Source organism: Dendrobium catenatum, unplaced genomic scaffold (assembly GCF_001605985.2).
Source record: "Dendrobium catenatum unplaced genomic scaffold, ASM160598v2 fragScaff_scaffold_1402, whole genome shotgun sequence".
NCBI lineage: Eukaryota > Viridiplantae > Streptophyta > Magnoliopsida > Asparagales > Orchidaceae > Dendrobium > Dendrobium catenatum.
The window spans coordinates 45,897-63,154 of NW_021319864.1; the positions used below are offsets into that span (position 1 = coordinate 45,897).

The 17,258-nt window shown below is 35.6% G+C and overlaps 1 protein-coding gene across 1 annotated transcript; it reads right to left on the reverse strand.

The window, feature by feature from the left end:
* Window positions 1–5,355: 5,355 nt before the first annotated feature.
* Window positions 5,356–13,314, reverse strand: LOC110109371 (IST1-like protein). Its single transcript, XM_020840407.2, has 7 exons — window positions 13,223–13,314; window positions 12,982–13,114; window positions 7,377–7,480; window positions 7,119–7,290; window positions 6,329–6,469; window positions 6,127–6,218; window positions 5,356–5,908 (listed from the first exon to the last, which is right to left on the reverse strand). The coding sequence occupies exons 1-7, from the start codon at window positions 13,312–13,314 to the stop codon at window positions 5,356–5,358; spliced, it is 1,287 nt and encodes a 428-aa protein (XP_020696066.1).
* Between the last annotated feature and the right edge of the window lie 3,944 nt (window positions 13,315–17,258).

Consider the following 17,258-nt stretch of genomic DNA (forward strand, 5'->3'; position numbering starts at 1 on the left):
GATTGAGCTATTATCTGTTCTGTCTGTTATATGATTTCTGTACGATTGTTCGATTTCTGTACGGATATTTCTCTGATGTGAGTTTCTGATGATTTTGATTGGTGATTGATGTCTTGCTGAGCTGTTAGCTCATCCTTGTTTTCTACGTGGTTTTTAGGTTCTGGGAAAGGGAAGGAAGTCCTGGATTAGCTATCCAGAGTCTGATCTGTGATTAGGTATTTTGTACTTTTGATTTTTGTACAGTCATGGCTTTTCTGTTCTGTACTGTTCTTTCTGTATGAAGCCATGCACTGTATCTGTATATGATTATTTTGATGAAAGAAAGATAGATGAACTGCGCTGTGTTTGGATGTTTATAGTAGCTCTGTGTTTTTCTGTCTGTGTTATATTTGGAAGAAAGTTCTGAAGCAAATTCCAAAGCCAGATCCTGGATTTGTTGGCTGTGTCGCGACCCGATGCGAGCGGGATTCGTCCCGGTCGGGTTGGGTCGTGACAAGAGTGAACCCTTAAAATTTGCCTATTGTAGATAAATTAGATGCCTTATAAATTTTGCCTACACAAATAGCTACTATCTCTAAGCAATTAGATAATATTGGAGTTAATGCATCCCAATGCACACCCATGTTAATAGAAGATAATATATATGAAATATTTTATAACCTAAATACCTATGTGCTTGAATTCTTAAATGACATTAATAACAAGCAAAATAACCCTTATTCTACTGCTTACAATCTAGGTTGAAAGAATCATCCCAATTTTTAATAGAATAATAATCCTAATAGGGGTAATCAATGGAATTCTAGCCAACTCAACCAAGTAGGAACCTGGAACCCACCTCAATAGTAATTTGGAAAACCAAGGCCTAATTACCTCATAGATTCAATTCCAATAATTAATTTAAGAAAAAGAAAACTTCTTTGAAAGGCCTAGTTTTATAATTGGAGACCCAATTATAGAGTCAAGTTGCTACTATAAGAAACATTAAAAATTAGTAAGGTAGTTAGCTAGTTTCATAAATAATAGACCCTAGGGTGCCTTTCCTAACGATATAGATGTAAACTCTATGGAAAAAGGAAAGGAGCAATACAAAAGAAAAAGGAAAGGAGTAGTGCAAAGCTATTCAATTGAAGAGTGGTATAGAGAGTTAGAATTAGTTAGGAATAAGGATCAACCTAAGGAGGATACATCTATAGAAGCACCTGTAGAACACACCAAGCTAGAAGAATAACCTCAATCTAATAAGGAAGTTCAAAACTCCATTAGAAGGATCTTCAGAGACCATCACCACCATTTTCCTAAAGATTATGAAAGCAAAATTTAAATAGATGGTCTTTTATATTTTTTGAAATATTTATAATGTTGTCTATTAATATTCCATTTGTTGAAGCCTTAGAGAAGATGCCTACCTTTGCTAAGTTCATGAAAGACATATTAAACAAGAATAGAAAATTAGGGGACTTTAAAACTATTTCCCTAACTAAGTAATGTAGTGTAATCTTATAATATAAACTCCTCAGAAGATTAAGGACCTATATAGTTTTATCATTCCTATGTCTATAGGGGATAATTTTATGGGAGGGCATTATGTGACTTAGGAGATAGCATAAATCTATATCCTTGTCCATATTCAAGAGACTTGACTTAGGAGAAGTCAAACCCACCACTGATACCCTTAAGTTAACAAAACATTCCTTCACTTATTCAAAGGGGTGATAGAGAATTTGTTAGTCAAGGTAGATAAATTTATCTTCCTAATTGACTCCATTACCTTAGACATGGAGGAAGATAGGAAGATACCCATTCTTTTGGATAGACCTTTCTCTATAATAAGTAGGGCTATGACTGATGTGTAAAAGAGAGAATTGAATATGAAGGTTCAGAATTAGGAAGTTACCTTTAATGTTTTCAAGTCTACAAAGTTTCCTAAGGATCTTATCAAGGATACTCATAAATTGTATTTAGTGGATGATTATATGGAGATTTTTTTGGAAGAATTATTGATTCATATCTCTTTAGAGAGTTCATTAAATGGGGATGACGTAGGAGAGGTGGATGGAGATTCTATTCATGGGTTTGTGAAGCCCCAAGAATGTTTAAGGAGAGGTATAAAGTGCTAGATACATCATCTCTAAGAAAGCCCTTGAAACCATATGTTATAAAGGTGCCCATTCTTGAATTAAAATCCTTGCTTTCCCATTTAAAGAATGCTTTCTTAGGTGGATAGTTAACATTACTTGTCATTATTTATGCTAAGCTTGGAGAAGATTAAAAAGTTAAGTTGATTGGAGTTCTTAATACATATAAGAAAGCTTTTGGTTGGATCGTTGTTGGTGATATCCCATTTTAGACAGTGCTTGGGTGAGTCCCATTCATTACATCCTAAGGAAAGGAGGTCTAACTGTTATAGCCAATGCAAAAAATGAATTGATTTCCACTAGGATGGATACAAGTTGGAGAATATGCATTGATTATAAGAAGTTGCGCAAAACCTACTATGAAAGACCATTTTCCATTGCCCTTTCTTGATCAAATATTACATAGGTTAGTAGGCCACCCTTTGTACTAATTCTTAGATGGCTATTCTAATTACCATCGGATTTCTATAGCATTAGAAGACCAAGAATAAACTATGTTCAACGGTCTGTTTAGTACATTTGCATTTAGGATGATGCCTTTTGGATTATGCAATGTCCCTAAAATATTTCAAAAATGTATGATGTCTATTTTTTGTATTTAATAGAGCAAGATGTTAAAATCTTTATGGACAATTTTTTATCTTTAAAATAATTGATGTGTGTTTAGAGCATTTATAACTCTTTTTGAAGAGAAGTGAGACAATTAACCTTGTTCTTAATTGAGAAAAATACTAATTTTTTGTTAAGGCATTATCCTCAGACATAAAATCTCTAAGAGGGGTATAGAGGTCAACAAGGAAAAGAATTAATGGATTGAGAATTTTCCACCTCCTACTTCTTTAAAGAAAGTCTAAAGTTTTTTAGGTCATACCTATTTCATAAAATATTTATAACATATTTTCTAAAATTATGAAATCCTTATGCCATGGGAAGGATGTTCCGTTTGAATTCAAATCATAATATTTACTGCATTTGTAAAAATTAAGAGGAGCTTAGTTATTGAACATGTTATCATTTCATCTCAATGATATATAAATCTTGAATTAATGTGTGATGCTAATGACTAAGCCATTGGAACAATTTTAGGATAAATACTAGACAAGAAATTTCATGCTATATATTTTGCTAGTAAAATATTGAATGAAACACAAATAAGTTACGCAATAACTAAGAAAGAATTACTAGCGATAGTCTTTTCATTCGATAAATTTCTATCATATTTAATTGGCATCAAAGTTATTATTTTCACTTTTTATTGTGCTATCAAATTCTTGTTAACTAAAAAATGCTAAATCTAGATTAATTAGATGGATTTTAATACTTTAGGAGTTTAATGTAAATATTTTAGATAGAAAGGTTTTCATAATCAAATATTCAATTATTTATCTAGGTTAGAGAGGGAGGATTCTGCTCATAATGATGTAGATATTTTTTCCCTAAAGAAAAATTATCTGTATTGCATTCATTATGTGCTCTTTAGTATGCTGACATTATGAACTACATTGTGAGTGGAGTGATCCTCCATTTGATAAGTTATTTTTTCAACAGCGCAAATTTTTGCATGATACCAAATTTAATTTTTGGGATGAATCACATTTATTTAGGAGATGTAAATATCAAATCATTAGAAGACGAGTTTAAAACTATTATTAGATAATGTCATGATTCTAAATATAAAGGGCCTTTAAGAGGGTTTAAAACTATTTCTAAGATCCTTTAATCTATAAGTTGCTGACCTTTCATATTTAAAGATGTGAATGATTATGTCAAAAGATGTGATATAAATGTAAGATGCAAGAAAATATTTTAGAAAAATATGAAATGCCCCTTAGTTACATGCGAGAAGTTGAGATCTTTGATGCTTGGGGACTAGACTTTATGAGTCATATTGTTTAATCTTTTGGAAGTCAATATATTAATAGCAATTGACTATTTCTACATTTGGATTAAGTGAGTTGTGACACCTAAAGTTGATACTCAGTTAGTGATTAAATTTTTAAATAAAAATATATTTTCTAGATTTGGGGTATCTCTAGTTATTATTAGTGATGGAAGGAATCATTTTTGTAATAAGAGAGTAGATGATTTAATTTTAAAATATGATATTAAACATTGAATAGCAAGTGCTTATTATCCTCAAACTAATGATAAGACTTAAATAAGTAATAGAGAGAACAACATAATTTATAGAAAATTGTGAGTCCAAATAGGAAGGAATATTGGGCATTGAGATTAGATGATACGCTTTGAGCTTATAGGAAAATAATCAAAACCCAAATTGGAATGTCTCCCTATAGACTTATATTTGAAAAACCTTGACACTTACCCTTAGAGTTAAGAGGATAGAGCATTTTCGGTGATAAATGAATTAAATTATAATCTTAAAAATGCTAAGGAGAAAAGGCTAGTACATTTAAATGAGTTGAAAGAATTTAAAAATGATGCTTATGAAAATGTCAAATTGTATAAGAAGCAACTTAAGAAGTATACATAGCATGATCATAAGCTCATTATGAAGAAATTTGAGCCCGGAAAAGAAGTGCTTATGTATAATTCATGATCAAAAATCATTTCTTGGGAAGCTAAAGTCCAGGTGATTATGTCCATTCACTATTGTCAAGGTATAATCCTTATAAAGCTAGAGATATACAAGATAACAAGACAGCTCAAATTTTTATAGTCAATGGTCAAAAGTAAATTTTAATACACATCACTCTTCAAACCTCTTTTATATATTTTGGAAATTGCTCTTTTGCTGGTGAGTTCTTAAGAATACAAATGGCAACCGATCACACTGTTTTGCGTTTAAACGAAGTGTTATCAATTTTCTGGAATTCGTAAATTAACTTGCTAAGACACTAGCTTTGCAAAGTTAATAAAAATGACATTGGCTTTGGTAAGTTTCAAGAAACCTGCCAAACCAGAATCAGTAATGAACAAGTTTAAATCAAGGATAGATTATCAGTAGAAAAGACCAAAACTCTTTCATCCCCTCAAAGGCAACTCTGACGTAGATAACCATTTATAAAAAAAGAAAATAACTAGCTACAGAAATCCATTAGAACATCATGAAAGTTCAATCTTATTTCAGTAATGGAAAGCAATTTAGAGAAGTCAGGTATACCTCTTCTACAAAAAATTACATATCAGAAAGAAAGAATGCTAAGCAATCCCCTCCAACTTCATTAGAAGAACATTCAAAATAACATTCTAGAAATCAAGTCCTATGTGACTTCAGTGCTTCAAATCGAGCTGTTATTTCTTCATAATCAGGGAGCTTTGGATGGATATGAGGAACCGAATTAGCTGACCAGTTGCTTGCTGTTTCTTTATCTCCTTGCCATCCTGAGCTTTTAGGAGGATTTGGAGCCCGCCTTGCTGGGGGGCCATGACTTTCTGCTGAATGTTTGGTTTCTTTTGCAACTTCTATTTCGCTCTCTGAATTGGATCCATCAGATTCATCAAATTTAATATCACCATGGAATCTGCGCCCAATAGAGCTGTTCCTTCTGAGAATCTTTTTATTGCTAAAGTCATCAGCATCATCATCTTCATCATCCATATGGTTTGATGCATTAAAGCTTTGAGAGCTAAATCTTTTCCCGGTAGAATTTGTGGAATTTAAGGAATTCCTTCTTGATTCATTAGAGCTTTGCTGGGCAAGGAAAGCTGCAGCTTGAGCAGCAAAGGCTGCCGCCTTTGCAGATTCTGCAGCTGCTTGTGCAGCTGAGGCTGTGTCCTTGAAATGCATAGAAGATCCTTCGCTGTCACTGAAAAAGAGAAAAAAAAAAGGCCATTTGCATTCTAAGATGCATGATTTGCAAAAAGAACGCGTTTGTAATTTATGCCAATTTAATTCACAGCAGGATTCTGCAGATATTGAACTAAGCAGTTAATTTGCTTCGTTAACTTGAAATCAAAAAAAGAAGTTGCTTTTGCGCATCAAATATTCACGCAAGGAAACAACCAAAATAGGGCAGATGTAAACCTGAGGGTGGGTTCCTTCAGCTGCACATTCTGAGGTGGAAGGTTAGACTTGATTGGGAAGCTACTGGCACTAACAAATGTGCGTGGTCCTTCCTGTAGCAAAAAAAAAAAAAAAAAAAAAAAAAAAAAAAAAAAGAAAGGAAATTCAGCGAGTAAAAAATATGTCAAAACATGCCTTCCTGTTTGTTTGCGTTTAAACATACAAGTAGTTCTTCAGGAGGTTTAAGAAGCTCAAGCTCAGTTTCTTTTGCATCCCACTCTATCTGATATTCCTTCGCTATTTCTTTCAAGACCTTTAGCTTCACATCACCAGCTGGTTTTTTAATTGATAACTTCTCAATAAGCTTCAACGAAGTGAAAAAAAAAAAAAACAGATCAGATCGATATCTTCTTTTTGCATAATTTCTCTTGCAATATATGTAAATTTATTCACTAAAATATACAGGAGTGGGCTTCCTCTTTCTATCAAGGAATTTACTAAACAGATGCAAGCGTTAGCAAGTTTTAAATGAAATAATATCCCTCAGGACTTTATGATTGAAGCTACTATTAATTGAAGTACATTAAGCAGAGGAGAGAAAATAATTGACTATAAAGTTTGTCAAGTAGAAATAGATCAATAGAAATAATTTGCTTGCTTAAGAAGGGCCTACATAAAACTATAAAACTCTTACTGTTAAAAAAAAACTATAAAACTTTTACTCCTATATAGTTTATAAAACTACAAAACTCTTTCCTTCAATGCTGGGATAGATTAGTCAAATCTTACTCCAAAAAGTTTATTTATGTGACTTGAACCCTTACTCACGTCAAAATGGAGGCAACCTAATCATACTTGAGCCTATCATTTCTTTCTGGCTACTGAACAAGATTAGAAACTGAACAAGATTAGAAGCAAAAGAAGAGGCCATAGCCATTCTGATGAGCACTAGAAGAATACAATTGCATCTCTAATTATATGAAATAAATGATAATACAACATTTACTACTTACCATTCTATTTACTCCAGATTCCGGACGCAGATCAGTTGCAGCAGACACAAAATCCTTTCCATACTTCTTCTCAAAAATGTCACGAATTCTAGAAAGCTCAGGAATATCTGAGCATCTTGGAGCCGCATATATCACACTGGAGATAGCTTCTTTGAGATCTGCAGGGCAATCCCTGGAGTAAAGATTATTTAAGATTGCATGTTTAATATAGTTTGAAGTAAAAAAAGAAAAAAAGGAAAAACTATAATAAATGCATACCTTTGCTTTTGAATGATTGGCAAACGAACCACAATAAGTTCACAGAAAAGGTTGATGACCTCATTTGCCGCCATAACCTTTTGTTCTCTAATAACATGTTCAACCTACAGGGAAGCTCCCCTCTTTTAGATTTCTTCACAGATTAAAAACAGCATTGAAACTAGGTTTACCACCTCTTATGTCCGCTATACGCATGGACTATTGGCTGTTATCCATATTTATATGCATATAATTTATGCCAACATACACAAGCACAAGAAAGAGTGATTTATAAAATTAGATAGTTAAATAGCTTTCTGGAAATATTTGAATGCTGGCCTGATTTTCTTTATTCCTCACAAGGTACATTGATAGCTAGTATTAGTTAAACTATGCAGCTTCATCTTAGAAGAGCTTTAATTCAGTAGAACAACATGATTAGTGGTTTGACAATACAGTACAACAACATGATTAGTGGTTTGACAATACAGATTTCTTACATGTATGGCTACAATAGGTTTGTCATACAACCATGTGAGAGCTTGGAAGAACTTTGTATGTTTGGGATCTAATTCTCAAAACTTCAGTTTAATAAATTTATCACAACATAGTGGCTCGTGTTAGGAGTAGTTTACTTCTCACTTCTCACATATTGCTACTTTCCTTGAAAAAGAAACAATAGGGTTCTCCGCTGGGTAAAGGAGAGATTCAAAGGAGGCTTCTTCAGCTACAATTTATAGAGTAGATTAGTGAAACGAGGAGATCTCAGAGTGGGTAGTGGACGTAAGTCGGTTGGGACCTAACTATTATAAATCAGTTTTTTGTCATTTTTATCTTAATTTTGCATTTAAATTCCCCCTATTTAATTGCTTTCGTGATATTTTTTACTTACTTTCATTCCTTGGAACACACACAATTATGTTAAATTTTAAAGTTTGAATAAAATACTAAAAAACCAAATTTACATCACCTCCCTCTTAGCTTGTCATAGCCTTTAACAATCTCATTTGCTTAGTTGTGATCTCCATCAAGATTTAAGTCACAACCTTACTTGCTCAGCAGCCATCTCCAAAAATCTTGCATTACAACCTCGCTTGACACTACAGGAAAATCACTAATTTCCGGCGGCGTTTCGATGGACACTTTTCCGGCGGCTTTTTGGCACTTTTCCGGCGATATTTTCCCACGGAACTTTCCGGTGGCTTTTGCAATTTTCTAGCGGCTTTAAAAAAATTAAAGAAAAATGAATAAATTTTAAAAGGTGGCTTAGGCAGGGCCTCACGGACGCAGAATTGCGTAAATGAGAATTTAATGGTTTTAGCAGTTGGCGGGAAGGGAGGCCGAGCATGCGGGAGCTCGTCTGTAGGTGGGAGTCAGGGTGTAAACGAGTCAGAGTCGAGTCGAGTATCTAGCTTATCAAGCCTGGCTCGTTTAAACCTCAATGAGCTCGAACTCGAGCTCGAGCTCGAGCTCGAATTCTAGCTCGATTAATAAGCTCGGTACTGGAAGTTTAAACAGTGGTCGAATAGCTTATACTGATTGGTGCAGTGAATTTTAACCCACCGTGGGACCGGGTTAATGAGGCGTACGCCTCACCTATAATTGCGCAATTACGCCTTAGGGTTGCGCCTCAGACCCGGTGAGGCATACGCCTCTGCCAAGAGGAAAATTGTGTAAGCCTCGAGGCGTATTTTGGGCAAATTGCGCAGAAGCGCGCCTCTTGTTGCGCAATTTAAAACAGAGTTTTTAATAATTAAAAATTAATTTATTTACGACAAGAATATAGTTTAAATAAAAAATATTGACAAAAAAACGTATTTACACATTTAGCAATTCGGTCAGTTGCTTGAATTTCTTCCCAACTAACGCAGTTCATTTTTCGGCGCTTTACCAGCAGCATTTTAACCACCGAAAAACCGCCGGAAAAGGCTCAATTTCCGTCGGAAAAGGCCGCCGGAAATGGTGATTTTCCTGTAGTGTGACTTGTAGTCACTCCGGCAAGACCTCTAATAGTAATCTTGTTTGTCGCACTTGTCGCCTACAAAATCTTTGTGTGTCACAACTTGTACTGCAATAAATTCCCACAAGCCATGCCAACAATCTTAATTATGCCACATCTATCTCTGACAATATAATATACTAGCTGCAACTCCTAAAGCACATAATCCAATCACAAGTATACTTGTCAACAACAATCTACGCAACATAGTGCAAAGTTCCTCATAGAGTTATAGCTTATAGCATACAGTGCGACACACACTCTTTTAAAGATACCACATAATATTAAATAATTATAAATAAAAATATGTATTAATATGAAATACTATAAAATTGAAAGATAAAAAATCATGATAATAGAAACAACCAAAGTGCTACTTAAGTTCAAGTAATCTAATCCTCAATTACTCAAAATAATAGCCATTTTAAACAAGCAAAGTAATGGCCATCAATGGAGTAGATGAACTGTGGATATTATATAAGATGAAACCGCCATAGATGACATTGATTAGCGTAGATTCTTTTTAAGTTGGAAAGATCAGCTTATTCCAGAAGACATTATGTTGACTATTAAGGAGCTAGAGAGCTTAATTCATAATCTGGTGGATAATTATCTAGACTTAATATCTTCAAGGAAGAGATATTTTGAGTCCATGGGAGTTGATCTATCAAAAACAGTACCTATAGTTCACAGAAGAGAAACATAAGCTATGACGATAAGGAAATAATATAGTCTTGCATAAATTAAATAAAAAAGCTTATTATCAGGACATAAGCTTATTATCATGAAATTATTATTTTTTAAGAGAAAAAAAGGGAGGCAAAAGAGAATTTTTGCACACATACCATTACCATCCAACGTTTTGAAAATCGGACCGGACAACGAACCGGTTGAAGGAGAGGTTCAAGGTTCGACCGGTTGGACCGGTCGAACCGGGGTCGAACCGGATGACGTAATAAATAATAATATTGTTTATTAAGTAAATAATATTGATTTATTTCAATATTCTATGATAAACAATTTGATTTCTATGCCAATGTTCTTTATGTTATTTGAGAAGAATTGTTCTTGTGGTAAGCAGAATCCCAAATTAAGAACTGGTTAGAAGAGTTCATATGGAGATGTACTCTTTGTTCATGTTTTTGTAATTTCTTTTTTGGTTAGAAGAGTTCAGTCTCAACGAAGCATCTCTTCAATTAGTACATCAACTCAAAACTTATAGTCAAACCAAAGCAAAGAAAAAGCATTTCTAATTAAATAAAAGGAGAAAAACAAAACATATCAACAAGTGGAGAAAAAGAGACAATTTAGACCTGAACATTTAAAAATTTTCATTAGCTGAGCGGTTGAAATCCCGAATCTTGAAAATTACAGGAAGAACCGAAGAAGCGAAGAAGACTCACAACATCGAAGGAGCAGCTGCAGCGTCGAACGGAAGCGTCGGCCGGCAGCGAAGAAGGAGGAGCTGCATTGACTAACGGAGAAAATCTGAGGAGGTGGGCTTCGGGAGTTACGGGAGGTAGAAAACAAAACTAGGTTTACACTTACGTTGTTAAACCGAGTGGTTGAAATCGCGAGATTCTTCCCTTCCGATGAGAAGAAGACTCACGCCGCCAGCGACGAAGGAACAGCTGCAGCGTCGAACGACAGTGACGAAGGAGCTGCAGAGACGATTTGAGGAGGCGGGCTTTAGGAGTTACGGGAGAAGAATACGATATTAGGTTTACACCAGGTTTTCTAATACGTTAACACACTAATACCCAACCTCAAATACCGCCTGATTTCAATCGAACGGCTGAAATTCGCGTTAAGATCACATGTCCGGTTCTTTCCCGGTTTCCGGTTCGCCCGGTTCGCGGTCCCACCGCCGGTCGGACCGGTTCAAAGCTGGTTCTTTGTTATCCCGATTTCATTTGTGAACCGAGCCGGCCGGCCGGTCGGGCGCCGGTTCAACCGGTTGAACCGGCCGGTCCGGTCCGGTTTTCAAAACGTTGTTACCATCTCCAAATGTAATTTACATTAAATTCATGCATGATATCATGATAAGAAAATGGAATTAGCCCTTTTTGACTTTTTGACCACATATGAAGGTTACAAGTACATAGTTATATTGAGCTTCCCCTATAGCAAACTTTTGAGGAGAGAAAAAGCTATTGTCCCATGGAAGAAAGAGGAGCGAGAGTGGTAAGCTAAGGCAGAATAGAATAGACAAATTTACAAGTTTCACATGAACCTTTGAAATATGAAGGGTTGAATGATAAGCACTCATATAATTATATAATTTTATAAATGATGAATCCTTATATAATTTTATACTTTATTACTCTTATAGCTCATAAAATTCGTCATGATGCAAATCCTTTAATAGCAAAGGAAGACTATGTTGTAAGATTGAATTTCAATTGAGATTACTCTATCTTCTTCAAAACTTAACTTGGTGACAAACTCGTTAACCTTGGGGATGAGAGTGATACTTATTCTTTGGTAAGGGTACAAAGGTTATTCGATTACTTTTTAGCTAGTATTATTGCGTTGCTTGTGTTCTTCTTTCACAAGTCTTCAAATCTTTATCATCATTTCATCGCAAGACCTATATCGCACCTCACTAATTCAATGGATGACTTCCTTAAGACTTGTGCAACAACTTTGGTTACATCATAGAAGTCTCCAATAGAACTTCCCTATAAGTTTCTCCCATAAGACATGCGTCACAGCATTAACCATGTCTCAACTATTTCCTTCAAGGCCTATGCCATAACCTTGTTTGTGTGGTAGTTATTGCTACAAACTCAGTTGCATTGCAATCATCTACAACAAGAATTGTATCTTAGCTTCCAAAAAGTACATTTCAGCTCTAATTATTGCCCGAGTCTACAATATTTACAACCAATGCGCATGAGGGCCTAAATTGAAGCCTTTGATGGCTGGCAAGGCATAGTGGTTTCTCCCTCCAAGAAATTTTCACATGAAAAATCATGTGTCTCGCTATTTATTTTACTTAACTTTTGTGTGTAGGAATGAAAAATGTTCTAAGGAAATCAAGATCAATCTTCACTCAATCTGTTTGATTTTCCTCAAGCAACAACTTAGTAAATTGAATGGTCTGAGATCTTGTTTCAATTCTCTCATATGATCTTATTATTTTATAGAGCCCAACTTTAATTAAAAAAAAAATCTAGAATTTCAATTATAGCCCCTGACCAACACCATTATCCAGCATTTTTCCATTTATCATTTACGCTATACTTCTAGCTTCACTCTAATTTACGGAGTTCATTTAACTCTAATGATTCATCATTCATAGTGCGGAATTTGATGAAAGGAATGGATAGAACAGTTAACTTAAAAAGCTAGAGTAAGTGGTGCTTACATTCAAACTAAGAGAAGCAAACCATTTAAATAACAACACTAGCTGCATTTGAATAAAAGAAGGTTCTTGAACAACTTAAAACACCTTCCCATAAACAAATTTCCTAGAAACAAATCCTAAAACCCAACGGAATCAGAATTTTGGCGGTGATCCCTCAAAAAGCTAAACCCTAGCAACCAAATACAAATCCTCAAAATACTAAACTAAAAAATATGGCTTCAACTGGAAGTAAACGAAGCAGGTTTGAAACGCGGTACCCGTATCCGGGCAGTGTCCTCCTGGCCAGAATGGAGAAGCATGGCAATGTCGCGCCGCATCTGCCTCAGCTGCGTCTCCCTCTTGTTCCTCAGAAGCTTGATTCTAGCAGAAACCAGATTCGCTTCCGTCTTGCTGCCCATTTATTTCAGCAGAATCAGAATCAGAAAGGAAAGGAGCGAAGAAAACGGCTGCGGCACAAAAAAAGAGTAAAAAGGAAAGAGAAAAATAGTGCTTGGGTACCATTTCGAAGAGTTGAATCTCCGGCTAAGAATGAAGGAAGCCAACCCCGTTAGCTTCTGAAGAGAACCAAAAGGAGATTTTTCTGGAGGCATTGCAACGAGCGAGCAAAGAAAGAAATGTGCGGGGTATAGAGAGAGGAAACTGGATTGAATGGGGAGACATAGAATGGCCTTGTAACGGTAACGAGAGAAGGAAGAGGACGATCTCCGGTGGGGCCCTCTAGCTGTGGACCGTTGATTACTTTTGAATGAATAGGATCGACGCACTCGCGGTGATATTATTCCGATATCTGGTTTTAAGCTACTGTTGGAAAAATGTCTCGCATCTTTACTTCTTTCTCTTTGCTACAGTATGCTAATAAGGTTTTTCTACCATTTTTTCTTTATTAAAACAATTCTAGCTTATCATGACCATCTCAAAATAGGATAAATTTTTAAACTAGATGTGATTATAAACTTAATTATATAATTACTTATAGTAAAAAATTTAAAAGTAGGCAAAATCACCTGTCAAATGGGTAATTGGCTACTGACTTAGCCAGCTATAATGCAAAACATGCGATTTTTTACAGTAACCCAATTTATTTTTTAATCAAATCTATTTTGAAAATTTTCCCCAAAATAAAAAAAAGTGCTTACTTTCTTCGCTAAAATTGATTTATATGAGTCTAAGGCTTTTCATTTTAAAAAGCTTTTTAGTACAAAAATTTTAATTTAAGAATTTTTTTTTTATATTTTTTATTAGAAAGCTGTTTTAGAAAGCATGAAGAAAGTCATCTCAGACAAAGCCTAAGTCAAAGTTACGTAATACCCAAAGAGGAAGATCTTTAGAGAGTGAATTTAGGTCGATTCGACCGAACTATTATAAATTTAATTTGTGTACATTTACTATGTATTTATTTTCTTACAATTTATTTTTTGCCCTCTAGTTAATTTTTTATCATCCTTGTGAAAGATTTCTTGATTTTATGTTTGGTTATCTTGGTGAACGATTTTTTTTTTTGTTTATTCTTGACTTTTTATGTGGAAGAAATTTGTAAGTGATAAATTTTTTGTTGAAGTTTTTTTATTTATGAAATTAAAAATAAATAAAAAATTAATTGCTTGTGGTTTAGTTTGAATAGTTTGTTTCTATTAAATCATTCTATTTTGCATATCTTATTTACTTTAAGCAAAAGATTTTAAAAAATCAATCCGACACCCCTCTCTCCCCCCCCCCCCCCCTAAGCACTAATCAATGATATCGGCTGCAACATTTAATTGATCATCAGAAAGGGTTCAAACGTTAACGAATTTAAATATATCGATAGTGACAATGGTTACTGGTCTAGATTGTAACTCCACGAAGGGTTTCTTATAACCCGACTCCCTTTACATTGATAAGATTTTTTAAAACCGCCGGCTGCTACCGGGGCGGCATGAGGCGATTTTACATGGCGCCGGTATTAACGGTGGTTTAGGAGACGGTTTGGCCGCCGGTTAGTACCGGCGGCCTATCGATGGTTATTTAAGTTGATGCCACTGGAACTAGCAGCAGTCATTTGACCTCCGGTGAAACCGCCGGCTGTCAAAAATAACGACGGTATAACGACGGCGTACACCGCCGTTGTTAAGTGATTTCATTATCGACGGTTTCTGCCGCCGGAAAGCCGCTGGTTTAAGCCCTAAAATGAAGAGGCCCGAGCCTCCCATTTCATTTATATTCTTCTGTTCTCTCACTTTGGCCGTCCTCCGCCTTCGCCTCTGTTCGCCTCGCGCTTGATCGAGCAGCCTCTCTCCGGCCGACGACCTCTCTCCGGCCGCCGAAGCCACACCGGCCGCCCTCGAAGGTTCGCTGTCTTGCCGCTGTCGATCTCACACCGGCTGCCCTAGTGTTCTTGGGTGTTGAAGGAAAACTAGGATTGCAAGGTATATTTTGTTAAGAGAGTTGGAATTTGCATGTTTTACATTCTTGCAACTTGTATAGTTTTGATGATTCCAAATATTATTGTTCGAATTTTCAAGCATTGCATTTAAGTTGTGCTAATCAAGTTTTTTATGCCAGTCTGCAAAATGTTTCACTAAACTCTGTCAAAATAATCTAGTAGTTTTGTATATCCTTCCTAAAACCAGCATATTGATAATCATGATGTAAAAAAGTAGACATGCCGAGTTTTTCAAATCAAAAGGTAATCGTCAAACAGTGGAGTCTATGTATAGAGAACCTCGAGGTGGGTTTTGGTTCCAATTAGCCATCTACATTACAAAAATGAGTCTAAACTTATGATTTTGAAACGAATGCCTGGATACCACTTGTTAGAAACTCGTTCACTATGAATTAGGTGTTAAGCCTAAGTTATGTTCCACGGCTAACCAAAGAAGGGGGGGAGGGTGAATTTGTATTTAAAAAATTAATCCCTCTTTGAGTTAATTATAAACGATATTTAAGAATTAAGAATTTGTAGAAGATAGTTTTCAACCATCAGTTGTAAACAGTAAATCAGCAAAATAAAAATAGCAAAAAAATAATGACACCAAGATTATAGTGGTTCGGTCAAAACCAGACCACATCCACTCCTTGGAGCACCCTCCGAGATATTGTATTATTACCACTACGTGAGTCATCCTTTAGCACCAACAGCAAGGCAGAGAAACCTTACAAAATCTTTTCACCCCCCCCCCCCTACCCGTAGTTGGCTGAGAGAACGTCGTCTTTTTTACATTATCCCAGTCTGGCAGAGAAAACCGTCATCCTTTCCAACACTATCCCCAGTCGGCAGAGAACTGTCCGCCTTTAACTATCCCAGATTATGGCAGGAAACCACTTCATCCTTCACACTCATGCTAGGTGGGCATAGAACCTTCGGTTCTTCACACTCTTCCTAGTGTGGGCAAGAACCCGCGCGTTTCACACTTTCCAAGTGGTCGACAGGAACCAGATCTCCTTACAAGATCTTCTCACAAAAATTCTGAAAGGAAGAAAGAAAAGAGTGAAGATCCCCAAATCACAAGTAGAATTCTTACCTTTGAAAAACCAAGCGAAGCCTTCACGCCATGTGGAAGAATCCCTTTGAATGCACTCTGCACACTCTCTCATTGACTCTTCTGTTTCCAATTGGCACAAAGATAATGACCAAAGGAGTTGCGTGGAAGTAAAAATATGGACACTTAATAAGAGAAAAAGAATAACCTCCAAAAATTTACAAATATTCAGTCAACACGAAATGGTCTCTCGTTATGATCGTGGCATCATCCTGGATCGATTTATTAAAGTTATCCGAAATAATCTATGGAATTCAACTATGTTCGTACACGATCATCGATCCAGTCGAACTAGTTCGCGAACAAAACTAGTTATTTCATAGGTCGTTCCCAAATTCCACAGATGTTAAACCAATTACTTAAGTCGGTTTCCCACGCCTGGACGCAACAGGACTTTGTCCGGACAAAATTTTTACATGAGGGGTAACTCGTCCTGGCATGATTATGTATTTATCTGAACGAATTTTTTTACAGAGAAGACACTCATCAGGGGACGATTTGGATTTCGTACTGACGAAAATTTTAAACCCAATCATCCTAGCACAAATTATGAATTTCGTGTGAACAAAAATTTTGTACAGAGAATACTTCGTCCGGGACGAGTTTGGATTTCATCTAGACAAAAATTTTTACCAGAGTCTAACTTGGTCTAGGCGACAAATAATTCGTCCGGATGATCAGGACTTAGAAAATTCCTTCAGACTCATGTCGCAATTCTCTTTACTAGAGATAATCTGACCTGATCGTTTCCGTACGAATTAGATTTCGTCCCATATGATGATACAAATTTTATGTAAGATCTCCTTAAAGTCGTGGTGGGTTGGTTTTATTCACCTCAATTATAATTACTCCCTCGCAAACTTAATAACATTTAAAAACTTCCAATGTTACAAAGGATTGTATGCTGAATTTGATTATGAAGTCTTCATTTATTTGGATGATTTTCCTGAAATGTAGTTACACACAAGAGCAAAAACAAATCTTCCAAAAAGCTGTAGGAATAATACACATAAACA

Excerpts from the sequence above, each read along its gene's own strand:
- LOC110109371 (XM_020840407.2), bottom strand. The coding sequence starts at position 13,314 with ATGCCTCCAGAAAAATCTCCTTTTGGTTCTCTTCAGAAGCTAACGGGG. Across the intron at positions 7,291-7,376 it reads CCAATCATTCAAAAGCAAAG|GGATTGCCCTGCAGATCTCA; the intron begins GTATGCATTTAT and ends TCTTTACTCCAG. Across the intron at positions 5,909-6,126 it reads CTGAAGGAACCCACCCTCAG|TGACAGCGAAGGATCTTCTA; the intron begins GTTTACATCTGC and ends TCTCTTTTTCAG.